The sequence below is a fragment of the Salvelinus alpinus genome, chromosome 28 (genome assembly GCF_045679555.1).
Source record: "Salvelinus alpinus chromosome 28, SLU_Salpinus.1, whole genome shotgun sequence".
Lineage (NCBI taxonomy): Eukaryota > Metazoa > Chordata > Actinopteri > Salmoniformes > Salmonidae > Salvelinus > Salvelinus alpinus.
In genome coordinates, this window is record NC_092113.1 from 17,468,472 (window position 1) to 17,487,874 (window position 19,403).

The following is a 19,403-nucleotide window of genomic DNA, read 5'->3' on the forward strand; positions in this document are numbered from 1 at the left end:
CTGGAATTGTGAGACAGTGAATTATAAGTGAAATAATCTGTCTGTAAACAATTGTTGGAAAAATTACTTGTGTCATGCACAAAGTAGATGTCCTAACCGACATGCAAAAACTATAGTTTGTTAACAAGAAATTTGTGGAGTGGTTGAAAAACGAGTTTTAATGACTCCAACCTAAGTGTATGTATACTTCCGACTTCAACTGTATATAAGATGTTATAGAGGACAAAATCTGCAAGCCATGTGTGTAGCTAGCTTGCTACCTTGATTTCTGTCAGATGTGCAGGAGAATAAGGGATTACATCCTTGAGTAAATCTAAAAGGTCTAGTTCCATTAGGAAAAGGAGGTCGGGTGCATTAGGTCTGGGTCTGAACACAGTTATCCAGATAGACACTCAGAGAGCAGTAGGGGACATGAGTGCAGACAAAGCAGGCACCCTAATGCACAGGCTCTGAAAAAAAAAGTGCCACTGTGATTTCTCTTTAACTCTGTATAGCATCTTGGGTCTTGGCCACATTCAAATCCCGAAGCCTTCTTGAGGCATTTCTAGTTAATCGTTAACCCTCTATTCTATAATTACTAGAAAGACCCTGGATGACATTTTGACCGTTGATATTTCAATAGTATAAATATTCCATAATAAATAATGAATGCATTTATTATGTTAAAATAGGCCATAAGAAACCTCAGGACACGAAATCTAAATTGTAATCAGTCCGAAAATGTATTGATTGATCCAGAAGTGCATAGATTGTAAATACTAAAATAAGAAGATGGTGCTTTTTCTGACTTCACAGCTTGGAATAGCTCATTATCCCAATCCCTCTCAGACCAGCTTGAGCACATCCAAAAGTGTGCTTGCCGCATCATCCTGGGCACTGCATATGTGAGGTACACCGTTGCACTGGAGACACTGGCACTGCAAACACTTGAAGAGCAAAGAGAGCAGCTGTGCCTGGATTTTGCAATCTCTCTCTACAAGTCCCCCTTCCGTGACTGGTTAGTTGCTTGTCTAAGTTTCCATCCAATTCTAAAATCTGCATATGCGCATTTTCCCACCAGAGTTGTGTTTCCATCAAATTGACTTGTTGCGGATAAAAGTTGTGCGTGATAACGTTGTGTACATACAAAGCACTGTTAACCTTAAATTTCCATGTACCGAATAGAAAGCAAGAGTTTTTTTCTACCAATGGTTTTGTTACAAAAACTGTTGCAATAAATAGCATACTTGCCCAATCTGGTTTTGGCGCATGCCCTCTAGACAACAGTTCACTGATAAAGTGGACATGGTAGGTTATATTGATGAGATATGGAAGAGCAAGACACTTTTTATTTGATAATTGCCAACCAAGAACCGATCATCATGCCACCAGCATTCAAATAATACCCATGATATTTATTTATTTATTGTAGGCCTACATATGACTTATGGAAATAGTGTACCACTTAAACAAGCTTTTAGTTGGTCCTTTCACAGTCATTAGCTGTTCCGCAAAAGCTTTCTTACCTCCAGAGTGGGGTGGTGGGCCACAGAGTAAGACCACTCCTTGGCCCTCACGAACCCTCACTGGACTTCGACTCTGTGTCTTGAAATTCTCCAAATCTGTTTCAGAGAGACAAAAGGAATAGGCCAAAATGATCAAGCAGTATTCTACTGAATTTATGAAGCAATGGCAATAGCCATTATTGCCATTATCTAACCAAATATTGACATAGTAGTTAATCTATCATCGGTAGTGTGGAACACCATGCAGTGACTTGACATTATACAAATTGTTATAGCCCCAAACACAGGTCATGTCTTTTTGTCTAATACTCCCTTGAAACAGTGAGTCATTGATTATTCTTAGGACTACAATTTCATATTTTGGGACACAAATTTGATCTATATTCTTATATTAATATGTATCATCATTTGTTATTCTAGTTCCTATCTAATATATTGAGCATCTACCTCATTGGGTTAAATGGCAGTATCCGACACCTTTGGACAACTTTGAGAGACAATAATTTCTTCCCGTGTACTTACAGAACTGTTCAATCCCAAACACCTCCAGCATGCGGAAAGCCCTTCCTCAAGTATAAGTCACACATGAGTGATTTTAATTGAAAATTTGTATTGTTATCACTTTCTGTGTTTCATTCATTACTTTCCTCATTGCACACGTTCCAGCAACAATTAAATGGCTATGAGATTGAAATAGCATGTGTATGGCAACCAATTACTTCTTGACAACCTACTCGGGAAATAGGACAACAATCCACGTCTGTCTTTTCTCTGCTGTTGTTGCTCTTGTAGATTCCTAAGAGCCTATACTGCAAAATAGCAAACCAAAGTAACCAATAATGCCATAATCAAGAGAGAATGGAAATACAAAGAATAATAATGTACTGTAACATCTACTTCCCCATGAATACATGAACTTAATGAGAACACTGCCTCAATTAACAGATTAATTTGAATAATATTGGGGAATTATGTCACCATGTCTGTGTGATGCTTCAGGGACATCTGTGCCCCGCCTAAGCAAGATTTATGTGAAACACTTCTAGATCGATTCTAAGTCTTGAATACCATGAGTGATTAGTTCTGCTTTAGGAAGCAGTTTAAATTGGGAATTACAGAGCCCACTGATTTATTAAAAGTATAAAGAGGTCAGGTACAGTAATGAATGTCCTCAAGGCTATGCGATAACTTTGTTATAAAGGCCCGTTTTTCTTATTTCCCATATTCTTGAATTCCCCTTTAACCTGTAAACATACATTTAGACACTTAGATTGTTGAGGCAGTCCAGTTAAAAAAAAATTCTTTCTATGTTTTATCAGGTGCACAAGTATTCAGCATTTGAGAGGCATGATTAGGTGGATTTGGAAAACAACCAAATCTCAAGACGCCACTGAAATGACTTTGTTAAAGAAAGTCATTGCTATCATCAAAGTTATCTTTCCCTTTCACAACATGAAGCGAGTGTCAGGTTAGTGCTTACAATCAACTATTGGCACATTGGATTTCTAACAACACGTCCTGTGTTTTCAGAACTAACGAGGTGTAAGAACTAACTGAACACGGTATATAATTCCAAAAATTATTAACATTTAAAATAAAAATTTCTCAAAGTGAGTATTACAATAAATATTTATTTGACAAAGAATCCCTGAAACTAGGTGAAATCTGTATATGAGCAGTATTTCCCAATAGCACCTACCAACATTGCTACACCACCGTGAAGTGGGAAAAAACAGTCAATATTCTCATAGTGTGAAACGCAAATGAGCTGGACACACTAAAGCCAGCCATGCCTGACAAACCAAACTGTTCTGCAACCACTGGATTATTTTGTCAAGCCTATCAAAGACATACCTCTGTGTGCTTTTTCATTGCCTAATTCAAGCTATTTTGAGTGCTTTCAGGTCCATGAAATTGGATGTGAATTAGCATTTTGTGACTTAATGCAATGAATCAGAGGAGATTGAATCAAAAGAGAATGTGAGGAACTTTTGTTGTGGTGTGAACGAGAGCATTAACCAACAGTCATGGCTTGTCCTTCACAGTTATTTAATATTGAGTCATATTACTGTAGAAAGTACCACTCAAACCACTTTCATAGCCTAAAATGTAAATGTTATGGTATACCGCTTTGAATAGTTTATATGATATGATACTGTTCCCATCTCTTCATTCATCTATGTTCTACTTATTGAAAAAGTGAGCAACACACAATTTTGCAGTGAGCACTCAGAAATAAGTATGATATTACAAGACTGAGACACTTTACAGCAGGGATATTCAACTCTTACCCGATGAGGTCAAGAGGCTGCTGGTTTTCTGGTCAAACTGACAATTAACTGCGCCCACCTGGCATCCCAAGTCTAAATCTGTCCCTGATTACAACAAATGCTGTGGAACTGCCTTTGAGTTGCAGAATTGAGTTTGAGAAATGTACACTATGACATCAAAAACGTTAATTGAGAAACTCTTTAAAATTGCTCTCTAGCATTGTGTGATAAATTGCTGATATATTTTGGACAGGCCAAGACTGTGAGTGCTGTTCATTTCCCCACTCTCTGATTGCTATAAAACTAAATAAGGATGTAATGTTCCCTTGAGGCGAAAGTGTGGAAATTATGAAAGGGACTTGATAGAAACGAAGGAAGGCATTTGTTAAAAACAAGAGATAGAATTCAGATCTACTTGTGAAATGGATTGAATGTCAGACAGACACTGGAAAACAAATATGCAAATGATGTGCAATTGTGAGGCTGAACTAAAGAAGAGATATGAAATCTGATGCTCCTAAGATACAAGTGAATTGCATCCTGTGCAGTTTCTTAAATACAGTTGTTTCACCATTCAATAATTAAGCACAGAGCTAAACCCTAGCGATGATCTGGAAACAACATTGCATCTGGAGCATATCATGCGCATTCTCTTGGGTACATATTAAAAGGTTATTCCTGCAATATGGCAGTTACAATCTGTGGAGTAATGTTATATTTTACCACAGCAGAGTCGAGAGACTTTCAATTATAAAAATCCCAAAGAGATTACAGAATTCAATCTGCCCCTAGAACGAGTGAGATTATTCCAGTGCACACAACAGACGAGCAGAGGCTTTTAAAACATTTCACCACAGTATTGTCAGTGGAATCATCAACCTTTAAATGTTGTGATATTTTAAGCCCATATTAGATGGTGAGAGATTGTCCGCAGTTTATATGGCTCAGCCCACAGGCTGGTGGTGGATGAAGGGCTGCCATGCATCCCTAACACAATCACTCTTTGTGCCTACATTTTTATGAAAAAATATATATTTGTTTAATTTCACACATGTACAAATGTGCATTAATACGCATAGTGTGAATTGGAAATGTGTTTTTTTTGCATATCCCAACTCCCCCTGAGACTCCCTCAGAGAGTTGGATCACAGCCAGGGTCATCATTGTCCAGCAGCCCTGGAGCAATTAGGGTTAAGTGCCTTGCTCAAGGGCAGATTAACAGATTTTCACCTTGTCGGCTAAGGATTTGAACTAGCGACCTTTCGGGTACTGGCCCAACACTAGTATACCTGCCACCCTATATATGATATATGATATATTATATACGGATATCCTACTAATCTTGGTAACGCTGAGCCAGCAAAATACCAATTAAAAGACCAACTTCAGTAGCCACATGTGCCTACAACTTTATATTTTAAACCAATACTTTTCATGGTCCAGCTGCATCATGTGCAACATCTACAGTGGATTCTAAAATGATTGACACCTTTGATAAAGATGAGCAAAAGTGACTGTATAAGATACATCATTCAAATACTGAGCTACAGCATATTGTATGCGTTATCAAGGTGAGGTATTGAAATGTACTGAAAACAGGTGTGTCAATAATTGTACTTGTCATGTCCTGATCTGTTTCACCTGTTTCTTGTGTTTGTCTCCACCCCCTCCAGGTGTCGCTTATTTTCCCGAGTATATTTATCCCTGTGTTTCCTGTCTCTCTGTGCCAGTTCGTCTTGTATGTTTTCAAGTCAAGCAGCATGTTTTCCCATGCTCCTGCTTTCTATTTATCTTTTGCTAGTCCTCCCGGTTTTGACCCTTGCCTGTTTTCTGGACTCCATTCCAGACTGCCTTACCATTCTGCCTGCCCTGACCTCGAGCCTGCCTGCCACTCTGTACCTCCTGGACTCTGAACTGGTTTTGGCCTTTTGCCTGTCCACGAACATTCTCTTGCCTACCCCTTTTGGATTGTTAATAAATATCAGACTCTAACTGTCTGCCTCCTCTGTCTGCATCTGGGTCTCGCCTTGTGCCTTGATAGTATTATACTGAACAAAAATATAAACGCAACATTCAACAATTTCAAAGACGTTACTGAGTTACGGTTCATATAAGGAAATCAGTCAATTGAAATAAATTCATTAGGCCTTAATCTATAGATTTCACATGACTGGGAATGAAGATATGCATCTGTTGGTCACAGATACAGTACCTTAAAAAAAAGGTAGGGGTGTGGATCAGAAAAGCAATCACTATCCGGTGTGACCACCATTCACATCACGCAGAACGGAGGTTGTTGGTTGAGTCCTGTGGAATGTTGTCCCACTCCTCTTCAATGGCTGTGCGAAGTTGCTGGATATTGGCGGGAACTGGAACATGCTGTCGTACACGAGCACCCCAAACATGCTTAATGGGTGACATGTCTGGTGAGTACACAGGCCATGGAAGAACTAGGACATTTTCAGCTTCCAGGAATTGTGTACAGATCCTTGCGACATGTGGTCATTCATTATCATGCTGAAACATGAGGTGATGGTGGCGGATGAATGGCACGGCATACTCACCAGATATGCCCCAACCATTGAGAATTGTGGGATGCTCTGGATCAACATGTACGACACCGTGTTCCAGTTCCCACCTATATCCAGCAACTTCGCACAGTCATTGAAGAGGAGTGAGACAACATTCCACAGGCTACAATCAACAGCCTGATCAACTTTATGCGAAGGAGATGTGTCGCGCTGCATGAAGCAAATGGTGGTCACACTGGTGGTCAGACTGGTTTTCTGATCCATGCGCTTACCTTTTATGTATCTGTGACTAACAGATGTATATCTGTATTCCCAGTCATGTGAAATCCATACACTCTTGGGAAAAAAGGTGCTATCTAGAACTTAAAAGGGTTCTTCGGCTGTCCCCATAGGAGAACCCTTTGAATAACCCTTTTTGGTTCCAGGTAGAACCATTTTGGTTCCATGTAGAACCCTTTACACAGAGGGTTCTACATGGAACCAAAAATAGTTCTACCTGGAACCAAAAAGAGTTCTCTTATGGGGACAGCCAAAGAACCCTTTTTGTAAGAGTGTAGATTAGGGCCTAATGAATTTATTTAAATTGACTGATATCCTTATAGAAACTGTAACTGATTAAAATCTTTGAAATTGCTGTATGTTGCATTTATATTTTTGTTCAATATATGTTACATCTTTGTTATATTACATCCTATTTTATAAAAAATCAAAGCCTCAAAGAGGGACAAAAAAGCACTCCAGGTGCTTCTGGTCTGGTCCACGTCTTTTACAAATGGCATGATACAGACTTTCAAAACAGGCTTCTCCTCAATTCATTATTCCTCTGACCTGGCACCGTTCAATCATTCTGCAGGATTAATTAAGTTATACCAAGAGCAACAAATAAGATGGATGACACATCACCGCAGATACTTGTCCTTGTCAGTTGACAAAAGCCACAGGTCCCAGGTCAGAGCCAGGCAATGAACAAGACCAATCACAGTGACATACAGTGCAGGTCAGACCTCGAAAATTGGTAGGAAATATGAATATGATACACTGCCTGGTGTAGACATTTGGTGTCAGCGGTGGGATTCACATGAATATGATATACTGCTTTGTGGGGACTCGTGACTCAAATGCACCCATTAGAAGCCAGCTAAATACCCGGGGTGCTCTCACAAGGATCATCCCTAGGTCTGCTAAAAGGAAACAGACGTCAGAATTCAATCTGGATGCACCATCTGTTCTCAGAGGTTCACGCTGTCATTTTAGATGGGATGCCCGTCAGAGCAGAGGCCCTGAGTTTACCTTGCCATCAGAGATGCCGAAGACTTAAAATGTGATAGATGAAGACTGTAAAACATCAGTTATATAGCTGCTGTCAAGGCCCCCGACAATCACACCCTCTTCATCCCAGACCTACCCTTTGGTAGAGCTGTTGCATTTAGGGCTGTTACGGTGACCGTATTACCTTCACACCGACAGTCACGAGTCATGACCGCAGTCAAATTCCACGTGACCATTGAGTCACAGTAACTAGACTTCTCCAAAACTGCGCTCTGATGCCGCTAATGGTCATTTGTAGACTACCAAACTAACCAGTCGCCAATGGCGTGGTACTCAGTGCTCTATTGTTCCTCTAATCCCTCTGGCATCAATGCAAATGCTTGAAAATCTAAATAAACACTTCATGAGAGCTTTGGCATTCAGAGTTTGAGCGGAATAGGATATCCTGTTACACAGCGAGAGCCAGATTCTTATAACTGGTTGATACATGTAATTTCCATAATCCCATGTTGCACTATATTTCTACAGGCTATGCTATGCAATTGCGTGAGAAAACAGAGGTTTGATGGCCTCCATTAAAAAGAGAAGGGTCCTATCAGTTTTCAATAGACTATATTTATTGCTCAACTTTCCTAATATTGAGCACATTGCTTCGCTTTAAGACTGGAGTAGCCTACCTGACTGGCATGAAAATGAACTGCCGGGAAAAGCTTCCTCCATTTGCTATTCAAGTGCATATGAATTACATGTATTTCCCCCCCTGCCCGTGTTCTGACAGGTGCATGATAATGGCCCATTCTAAATCAAAACTAATTTCACACATATATTACTTAGTATATGTAAAGACAAGATTAAATTGAGAATAGTCTGATGGGTGAGAATATTATCACTTGTGAATGATGCCCAGCGTGTGCAGTCCAAGGCAAGAAACATGCATTCTTTTGCGACTTTGCGCATGCATCATGTAGCCTAGCCCATACTGTAGGCCTATCTATATGTTTTGATAAAGTTTGTGTCACAACTAAAGTGGCCAAATAAGGCCTAGGACTCCTGGAACATGGTTGGAGAGCACATAGCCTACAGAGTCTAATGAAACATGTGTTCTTATAAGCCCAGTCATTGCTCAATCGACCTGTGAAAACAGACTTATGACTCGCCACTATTTCAAAAAGGATCCCATCTTTCTCGTGCTGCTACATTTATTACCAAATGAATCTGCTTTACAACCGACGTAGCTTACCTGGCATATTAAAAACGTAACCGCACGGAACCTCCATTCACTATTCGAGTGCAGGATATGGATGAAATGTTGTTTTTGTGGGCCATTCTAAATAAAAAATCATTCCACACATATATTAGTGGACTATGAGAATATTATCAAGTGCTTGTCAAATTGTGAATGAGAGACTGCGCAAGAAACAGAGCAGAGCTCATGCCTTTCATGCAACTTTAAAAAAATCATCATTAGAGTCACATCATGCAGCCTTAGAATGTATTAGAAATCAAAACATATAGCCTAAGGTTTGTATCACAACTAACGTTGCATAAATAACTGTAAATTAGGCATATAGGAGGACCTGTTTCAAATTAACACTTTGTTAACCGCTCAACACAGCACACTCCCTTGGAAATAATTTTGGGAAAATATCCTTTCTATTTTATTCAGCTATGTGGAATTGTATTCTTCTTACTATAAAATAATATAAAATAATGCCACAGGAATTCTAAGCAAATCTTGTCTGCTAAATGAACTTGTGTAGCCCACAGCCATACAGCACAGCCAGATCACGGCTTAACATAAGGATGACTCAGAATATGCTATTCTGTTCTTCTGAAATAGGCTACATTTTTTTCTTCATATCACAATGTTTCTTTAGATCTACCTAAAATAAATAATGGTATTATTGTGATGGTGTAAGCTATATTAAATGGATTTATTAGATTTTTTGAAATGCAGATGTTCCAAAGGTCCGCATCAGTGGCTTGTAAACTATGCCTGGAAGCCCAGAGAGGCTAAACGTTATTATGTTAATTAACTGTCATTTACCGTGAGACCGGCAGTTATTTGCATGACAGTGACCGGTTGACAAAATGTCATGATCGCCACATCCCTAGTTGCATCTCCTGTCACACAGATGTCCCAAGCCCCTGTTTAAGCTGGATTAAAGGATCAACTTAGTGACATAATCATGGTTTGCTAATGACTGATGCTTTGTGATAGAATCCACTGCCTTTTTCCTTGGACTGAGAAATATTCCATTTAAACCTTTACTGTATTAAGAGGAAAACTCACAAGCTATATGTAGACTAGCTTCTCTGCTGACGATGGTGCCGAAAGAGTTGGTTGCCAGACACTGGTAGATCCCGACGTCCTCCTCTTTGTTCAGATGGCTGATGCGTAGGTTGCCCCCAGTGAGGGCATAGCGTGACCCTGATCTAGGTACAATGAAGGAGTCATTCAGCTTCCACCTGAAAAAGCAAGAGCATTAAAAGGATACGTTGACAAGAGAACGGTAGGGAAAGTCCACTAGCATGTACAGAATGAGCCTTATATGTGTATGAGTGATCTCATCATAATGCCTGGAAATATTACATAAAGTAAAACATTCACAAGTGTGGGCTACATATTGTAAGCACACAAAAGCAACGACAAACTGGAACAGGTTACTAGACACAGAACACCTTAAATATGAAGAAAATATACAATCCTCAGAGTTACGGACTGACCGGTCAATCCGGGACATGTATTAAATGCAAATTGAGCTTACATGCTAAAAACACATCATATATGTATAGTATTTGGCTAAATGACTAGAAAACACAAATGCGCAATAAACATTGTCTATCAATGTTTTAAGCGATTTTCAATTGAATTTCAAAGTTAGAGACACCTAAAGAACGACTTTATTCCCAACGTTTTCATATTATCGGAGGTGTGTATGATCATGTTCACAACTATCCTATTATTAGGCTGCACAAGCCCCAGTGCCACAAACACAACATATCCTATTGCCCAACTCTCGTGTTTCCTTGAAGGTTGCCCAGTTCTGGTTCATTATGCATGTGATCCATACAGTCAGATAGCATAATCACACACTTTCATCATGATCAAATTGCAATCACAATCCAAGACAAGGCAAATTTGTGGCAAATTCCAAATTAAAACAAACGACACAAGGCCCTGTGCTTGTCGCTCCAAACAACACTGAATATAATTGATGTGGGATGTAATCAGTGAGAGACATTACTCATTTGCAACCATAATTCATTTTCATTAAATTCCTTTCACGCCTTGCTCAATTTAAACATGGGATGAGACCAAAATCAATGGCTGTAAATACTGTCATAATTTTATTTTCCAGCGACACCTCAAAAGCAACCAGACCTCCCTGCTCAATAATAATCCCAAGTGGGAGGCCCTGGGACAAGAATTGTAACCTATTCCTAAACCAATCACAATGATTTTCAAACGCTACATGGGGATGTAGCCTATAGCCTACCTAATGAGAATGATAAGCCAATTTCTTTAAATTAACCTTTATTCAACCAGCAAAAGACCCTTGAGGACAGAAATATATTTTTCAATGGGGACCTGGAAAGTCAACAGGAAGTAGTCAGCGTGTAAATACAACACAAGAGCACAATACGATACATTAAAAACAATCACAAAGGTCAACAACATTTCCCCCTTTCGATGCTTTAAACTCAGCAAGCGATACCCTCTCCTCCAGTTTAAAGTATTTTGCAGCTCGTTCCAACACCAAGGAGCATTATACGAAAATTATAGTTTTCCCATTTCAGTTCTGGCCTTAGGAACCGTGAAAGATTGTAGCAGCTGAGAACGGGGACTATACGTTTGTGATTACCTTTTTAGTGAGGGGGACAGGTAAAAAAGCAATAGTCCAAGCAATGCTTTGTACACAAAGATGTACTGTATCAGTGCTTCAGCATTCGTGTAGGAAGAGAGGGCCACTTCACCATAGAGATCACAGTGAAGGGTGAGTGATCTTGCATTCGTTATAAATCTAAGCATCCTGTGATACACAGTGTCCAGTATCTTAAATCTGCTGGCTGAGGCTTGCAACAATATCACCATAATCTAGCACAATATCACCATAATCTAGCACAGATTTGTTTTAAAGTCTCTTGGATAACCCTACGCTAACCCTATAATAACAGTCCTTTTGATTAAGGGTAATGCGATCAAAGACATTGAATACTGAACAACGCTAGGGGCAATCTGGGATTCAAACGACAACAAAGCGGTCACCTTAACACTTTTTGGGTGAACAGTTGTTAAGATGTTTGGACATTTTGAGTAATGTAGGGTTGTGGTCAATTCAGTTGAATTGGAAAAATCTGAGCAACTTTCAGTTCATTTTCTGAATTTCCTGAATTAAAAGCTGAATCTACCCCAACCCTGAAGTCTTGCCTGTGCTTCACAATAATTTGCTACAGTAAGTTAGACAATCTATTCTTCCTGAATCACTGTGCAACATGAAGAGAATTACTGTATTGCTCATCTTCACCATTTTTTTCCTTCTAGATTTGGATTAATTTTGATGATCAAAAGTTACAGAACCTATTCAAATACAGTTTGACCGCACCTCAAAACTGTTAATAATGAACACAAGAGAAGTGCATCAAGTTAATCCCAACAGTTTGATGTCAAGGAGAGAGAAAATGAACAGAGAGGAGAGCAAACAAAGCCTAACAAGAAAAGCTATCTTTGTGTCCATGAGGAGCTCTTGAGAAATAGCTTTCAAAGACAGGGATAAGGCACAATTAGATTGAATATTAGATCATTTTGTGCTGATTGGAATTCCACAACTCCTTGAGTCAAATAAGCCTGAGGTTTCCATTTCTGAGAGACAGAGACAGAGAGGTAGAGACACAGAGAGACAGAGACAGAGAGAGAGGGAGAGAGGGAGAGAGGGAGAGAGGGAGAGAGGGAGAGAGGGAGAGAGGGAGAGAGGGAGAGAGAGAGAGAGAGAGAGAGAGAGAGAGAGAGAGAGAGAGAGAGAGAGAGAGAGAGAGAGGCCTATTCAGTGGAGCGGTGCCTAACGGCAGATTGGCTGATTAGATTGATTTATTGATTTGGTTTTGCAGCTGGAATGGCTCCAGACTAGACAAATCAAGGGGCCACGGTGACAACTCAGAGGGGGCTTTCAGTGACAGCGGTCGAGGAGTAGTCTTAAGTATGTCTTAAATTAATGTGTCCTTGGCGCCTCCTGAAAAAGAGCTGCTCTATTCTCAGCTCTAAGGACCCATTTGATGTACTATGATGCAGACTGAGTGAAGGACTCTTAACTTTTCAAAACTAATTTCATACACTGGAACAGGTTACTTCAATGTGGTGTGTGTGTGTGTGCATGCATGCGAGTACACTCTGCACACACACACACAGGTGTACGACTTCAATGTGAGTTGAAGACAGAATTATTAGGTTCCCATCTTTTAGGCTGGTGTCGGAGGCTGCATTGTAGAAACAGATTGCTTAAGTATTCTATCCAGTGGAAGTGATAAGATCTTGTACATTCATTTCAATTTGTGCCCATTAGGCATAACACCCAGGATCTTCAAGCTACATTAACAGCCAAATACGCTGATGTTATGAGGGATCGTTTCAACCTATTGCATATTAAATGCTTGGCTTTGCAATTTGCATTTAATTACAGTGACAAGAGTACAACAGCCGTCGTTGTTTGATAGATTGAAAATTAATAGCTTATGCAACTGATGCTCTTTAAAGCAAATCATAATTTGTCATCTGTTTTAATTTGTCATCACTTAAGCTGGTGATCAACGGGGCATCAATACATTCCTAGGACAATGCACTGGGGACAACTCCCGGAGAGGGACAATACACAATACGCAGAGTTTGACAGTGAAGTCCAAACCCTCTGGTCACAAACTAAATTAATCTATGTTGTTTCTACGTAAAAAAACAAAAAAACAATGTGATGATGTTGAATCAACGTGGGAAACATAAAGGAATTTCGGGAATGTTTCTCTTTCTTTCACCCAACTTTTAACCTAAATCCAATGACATGGTTCAAATTCCTGATTTCCTTTTCAAATATCAATTATCTTGGGTCATCATTAGGCAACAAACAGGGAAAAAAGACAGACAGGGTGGAAATTTGCCTGATAACTTGAATTTAAATTTGAATAACTCTATGGATCGCCCCATACATTCAGTCTGAAACTGCCATCCTATAAGTAGTTTGTGCTGACATCAAAATGAGGGGCATTGGACAAAACAAATTCATCCGCGATTGGATCTTCTCTAACCAATCAGAATATCAAAGCCATCGGTTTCTGGGGCAAATCAAAATGGTCAGAATGGGGGGCAAAGCAAATCCAGACTCATCGTGCAGAAGAAACGCTAGTGGGTGTGGCGTTTGGCTGGAGCAATGTGGATGTTATCCTGACTACCCATCAGGTTAGGTGGATGGGTAGTCAGGCTAGGTGGATGGGCAGTCAGGCTAGGTGGATGGGTAGTCAGGTTAGCTGGATGGGTAGTCAGGTTAGGTGGATGGGTAGTCAGGTTAGCTGGATGGGTAGTCAGGTTAGCTGGATGAGTAGTCAGGTAAGGTGGATGGGTAGTCGGGTTAGCTGGATGGGTAGTCAGGCTAGGTGGATGGGTAGCCAGGTTAGCTGGATGGGTAGTCAGGTTAGGTGGATGGGTAGTGAGGTTAGGTGGATGGGTAGTGAGGTTAGGTGGATGGGTAGTCAGGTTAGGTGGATGGGTAGTGAGGTTAGGTGGATGGGTAGTCAGGTAAGGTGGATGGATAGTCAGGTTAGCTGGATGGATAGTCAGGTTAGCTGGATGGGTAGTCAGGCTAGGTGGATGGGTAGTGAGGTTAGCTGGATGAGTAACCAGGTTAGCTGGATGGGTAGCCAGGCTAGGTGGATGGGTGGTCAGATTAACTGGATGGGTAGTCAGGTTAGCTGGATGGGCAGTCAGGTTAGCTGGATGAGTAGTCAGGTAAGGTGGATGGATAGTCAGGTTAGCTGGATGGGTAGTGAGGTTAGGTGGATGGGTAGTCAGGTAAGGTGGATGGATAGTCAGGTTAGCTGGATGGATAGTCAGATAAGGTGGATGGATAGTCAGGTTAGCTGGATGGATAGTCAGATAAGGTGGATGGATAGTCAGGTTAGCTGGATGGATAGTCAGGTTAGCTGGATGGATAGTCAGGTAAGGTGGATGGGTAGTCAGGTAAGGTGGATGGGTAGTCAGGTAAGGTGGATGGGTAGTCAGGTTAGCTGGATGGATAGTCAGATAAAGTGGATGGATAGTCAGGTTAGCTGGATGGATAGTCAGGTTAGCTGGATGGATAGTCAGGTTAGCTGGATGGATAGTCAGGTTAGCTGGATGGATAGTCAGGTAAGGTGGATGGGTAGTCAGGTTAGCTGGATGGATAGTCAGGTTAGCTGGATGGATAGTCAGGTAAGGTGGATGGGTAGTCAGGTTAGCTGGATGGATAGTCAGGTTAGCTGGATGGGTAGTCAGGTAAGGTGGATGGGTAGTCAGGTTAGCTGGATGGATAGTCAGATAAGGTGGATGGATAGTCAGGTAAGGTGGATGGGTAGTCAGGTTAGCTGGATGGATAGTCAGGTAAGGTGGATGGATAGTCAGGTAAGGTGGATGGGTAGTCAGGTTAGCTGGATGGATAGTCAGATAAGGTGGATGGATAGTCAGGTAAGGTGGATGGATAGTCTGGTTAGCTGGATGGATAGTCAGGTAAGGTGGATGGGTAGTCAGGTTAGCTGGATGGATAGTCAGATAAGGTGGATGGATAGTCAGGTTAGCTGGATGGATAGTCAGATAAGGTGGATGGATAGTCAGGTTAGCTGGATGGATAGTCAGGTAAGGTGGATGGGTAGTCAGGTTAGCTGGATGGATAGTCAGATAAGGTGGATGGATAGTCAGGTTAGCTGGATGGATAGTCAGGTTAGCTGGATGGATAGTCAGGTAAGGTGGATGGATAGTCAGGTTAGCTGGATGGATAGTCAGATAAGGTGGATGGGTAGTCAGGTTAGCTGGATGGATAGTCAGGTTAGCTGGATGGATAGTCAGGTAAGGTGGATGTAGTGAGGTTAGGTGGAACTTTAAAATGCTAAACATTTTAAAGTGGTTTCCGCCCTAATAAACATGAACCCTAATGAATATGACCCCATAGCAAGCTGTGTTTGGCAATAGCGGTAGATGTGATGTGACATTATGGTAGTTTGGGTCTCTAAGGTTTAATTTGAATTGATTTATTATTGAATATTAAAACAAACAATCTACCTGAGGTGAAACCGCTCAACATTTACATTACATTCAGTTATCTAGCAGACACTCCCATCCAGAGCAACCCACAGGAGCAAACAGGGTCAAGGACCCCGCCCAAGGGCACGTCAACAGATTTCCCACCAAGTCAAATCGGGTACCCGAACCAGCAACCTTTAATGTTAATTGCTCTACTATAAGCAGCCTCCAACGTCATTTTAGAGAATTTGGCAGTATGTCCAACCGCAGACCACGTGTAACCACAGCAGCCGAGGACCTCTACATCCGGGTTCTTCATCTGCGGGATCGTCTGAGACCAGCCTCCCAGACAGCTGATGAAACTGTGGGTTTGCACAACCAAAGGATTTCTGCACAAACAGGGAAGCTCATCTGCGTGCTCGTCGTCCTTACCAGGGACTTGACCTGACTGCAGTTTGATGTCGTAACCAACTTCAGTGGGTGAATACTCACCTTCGATGGCCACTGGCATGCTGGAGATGTATGCTCTTCACGGATGAATTCCGGTTTTAACTGTACCGGGCAGATGTGGGCGTTGTGTGGGCGAGCGGTTTGCTGATGTCAACGTTGTGAACAAAGTGCCCCATGGTGGCGGTGGAGTTATGGTATGGGCAGGGATAAGTTATGGATAGTGAACACAATGGCATTTTATCGATGGCAATTTGAATGCACAGAGATACCGTGACGAGATCCTGAAGCCCATTTTTTTGCCATTCATCCACCACCATCACCTCATGTTTCAGCATGCATGATAATGCACGGCTCCATGTCGCAAGGATCTGTCCACACTTCCTGGAAACTGAAAATGTCCCAGTTATTCCATGGCCTGTATACTCACCAGACATGTCACCCATTGAGCATGTTTGGGAAGATCGACGTGTACGACAGAGTGGTCCAGTTCCCGCCAATATCCAGCAACTTCACACAGCCATTGAAGAGGAGTGGATCAACAGGCCAAAATAAACAGCCTGATCAACACAATGCAAATGAGATGTTTCTCGCTACATGAGGCGGTATCTGGTGGTCACACCAGATACTGACTGGTTTTCTGATCCACATCCCTAGCTTTTTTAAAGGTGACCAACAGATGCATATCTTTATTCCCAGTCATGTGAAATGCATAGATTATATAATTTATTTCGATTGACTGATTTCCTTATATGAACTGTGACTAGGGAAAAACATTGAAATTGTTGCGTGTTGCGTTTATATATTTGTTCAGTGTATATCCAAATTATTTCCAGATTTCGTTATTGACAAATGGATTCGAAAAGTACAGTAAAGGTCAAATGCACATAAAATCAACAGTATAATCTTTGAATTCAATCTTGTTTCAGGTGAACGGCTTTTGCTCTAATCTTTGTTCTTAGAATTTCCCTAAAATCTCCAAACTGTTCTCTTTCAATTGCTACCATGGACATGCACATGCTTCTTAAATTATTTAATTGAAAAAACTTTCAATTTGGCCCTGTCCATATAGGCAAATTCCCCATCGTGTAAAGGGTTAAAGTAACCCATGGTAAAATGTGAGATATCATAAAATATGTTTCCATTTATCTCATTTAGACTAACCTGGATAAAAAAAGTGAAATGTACACTGTATATACCCTGCCAAAACCAAACTTGAAGGAACGGTGACAGCTGGTACCTGTAGAAGGGAGGTGGATGTCCCTGGGCCTCACAGCTGAACACCACCTCTCTGCTGGTCTCAGTGGGGTGGACGGGAAACACCACACTGCCTGGTTGTTTGGTGAACACAGGCCTCAGCAGGACGTTGTTTCCTGCCAGGAGGAGAAACAACAACATTATCTAGAAGTTGGGATGGTCTGAATGGGGGGGAGAATAAAGCTGTGATGTAGCCCATCGGCCTGAAAAAGTGCCTGTTATTATGATTTTTGACCTAAATTATCATTTATTCATCAGCTATTTGTCTGCTGTCCCATTTCACAGACACCGGTTACAGAATAGTTAAGTGGAATGGCCCATCAATCAAAACACGCACTTGAAAAAAACACACACAAAAAACACACCTGTTACAGTTCCATATCAATCGTAGCATGAAAAGTCAGAAACCAGTTTGAATTGAGTAGGGTCCTGAGCAAAAGAGAATAGCTGCTGACAAAACTGTACCACCACGTACAATAGTTGGTGTGACACTCATTTCTAAACTACACTGCATGGAGGGCATCATGTTTGTCCACTACAGTATGCCACTAATCCCATATAAATGATCTCTCTCATGGATGATGCACATTAAACAAAGTTTTGAAACAAATGCCACAACAACTTTGGGAGTAAGTTGGTCTCTTTTGAACCTAAAAGCATTTGCTTGCAAAATTAGGTTGATGTGGAAGAAAATGTTTTTGGAAACAAAAAGAAAACAATAATGTGAAGGACCATGGTTGTCATCTGCCATGTTTTATGAAATTCTGGACCGCGAGAAAAATACTGTAATAACTGAAATGGAGCTATGTGTTTTAGCCCGCATCAACACAATTAGCAGCTCATAAAAATGATTTCCTTACAGAAGATTGAGGCAAAGAGAGTTTGCTAAATAAAGGACAGCAGATTAACAGTTTTTGTACTTGGTATATCAGGGCTGTATTGTACCTTAAAACGTGAAGTATACGAATGTAAATAGCCTACAGTCCCCGGTAATCTCTTAAAAACCATGAGTGGGTTTGACAGTGCAATTAACATGATTTGAAAAAAACTTGTTTTGATGTAGGAAAAACATGACATTCTTTCCATAGTTACATAAATATATTTCAATGCCATCTCTTACATAAATGTATTAATGCATAACGCTCTGTTAACACTGACACAACAAAGAAAATGGGGCGTCTACCGTATTCTACTATGACATTTCTTTTGCAGCTCATTAGGAAAGCCCTATTGAGTGAATGTAACTGCTGCAAAGATCTACAGGATCTGAACAGCAAAGGAATGACCTGTGGGACTACGGCAGACAACACTTCTTTGAAATAAACATGTCTCTTTCCTCTAGGAAGGAGAATACATTTGCCTTTCTGAGGATACATTTGCATTTTCTCAGAACAGCAGAAAGGTAGGAACACTAGGTAATTTGTGTGGGGAAGAGATACTGTATTCCAGTCTCAGGGTGTTCAGGTTTATTCCCGGGACTCAGAATAACTCTCAGAGAGAGAAGGCTGTTTGACGGGGATCTTGTGTGCACCGATTGTTCTTCTCCTCAAGGATAAACACGTTTGAGAAAGTTACACAAAATGGAAGACAGCCTAATTATAGTCTTTGTTAGATAAGCCTTGTTCCCTGAAGCAGAGCTGAAGTTGATTGATTACCAGAGGACACTTCTTACAGAGAGCTCCATACAAGCACAAACACATACTGTACACAAACACGTAACCATGTGAGCCCCCGGTGAACATAATCATGAAATGAATCGACATTTGCTTCAGAGGGAGTGAGTGAACGTGTTGATAAATGACTTGGCTAATCGATGCACACATGTTGCCGCAAGAGGACAGAGATAAAAAAAAAAAACACAGAGAAT

The 19,403-nt window shown here is 40.8% G+C and overlaps 1 protein-coding gene across 3 annotated transcripts in view; it reads right to left on the reverse strand.

The window, feature by feature from the left end:
- cntn3a.1 (contactin 3a, tandem duplicate 1) overlaps nucleotides 1-19,403 on the reverse strand; it is a 116,414-nt gene that overhangs the window by 73,092 nt on the left and 23,919 nt on the right. For all 3 annotated transcript variants that reach the window (XM_071371970.1, XM_071371969.1, XM_071371968.1), the window contains 3 exons: nucleotides 17,520-17,652; nucleotides 9,869-10,044; nucleotides 1,506-1,601 (listed from right to left, as the gene is read on the reverse strand). In XM_071371970.1, coding sequence (XP_071228071.1) covers nucleotides 1,506-1,601; nucleotides 9,869-10,044; nucleotides 17,520-17,652 — 405 coding nt within the window. The remainder of the gene's footprint in view (nucleotides 1-1,505; nucleotides 1,602-9,868; nucleotides 10,045-17,519; nucleotides 17,653-19,403) is intronic.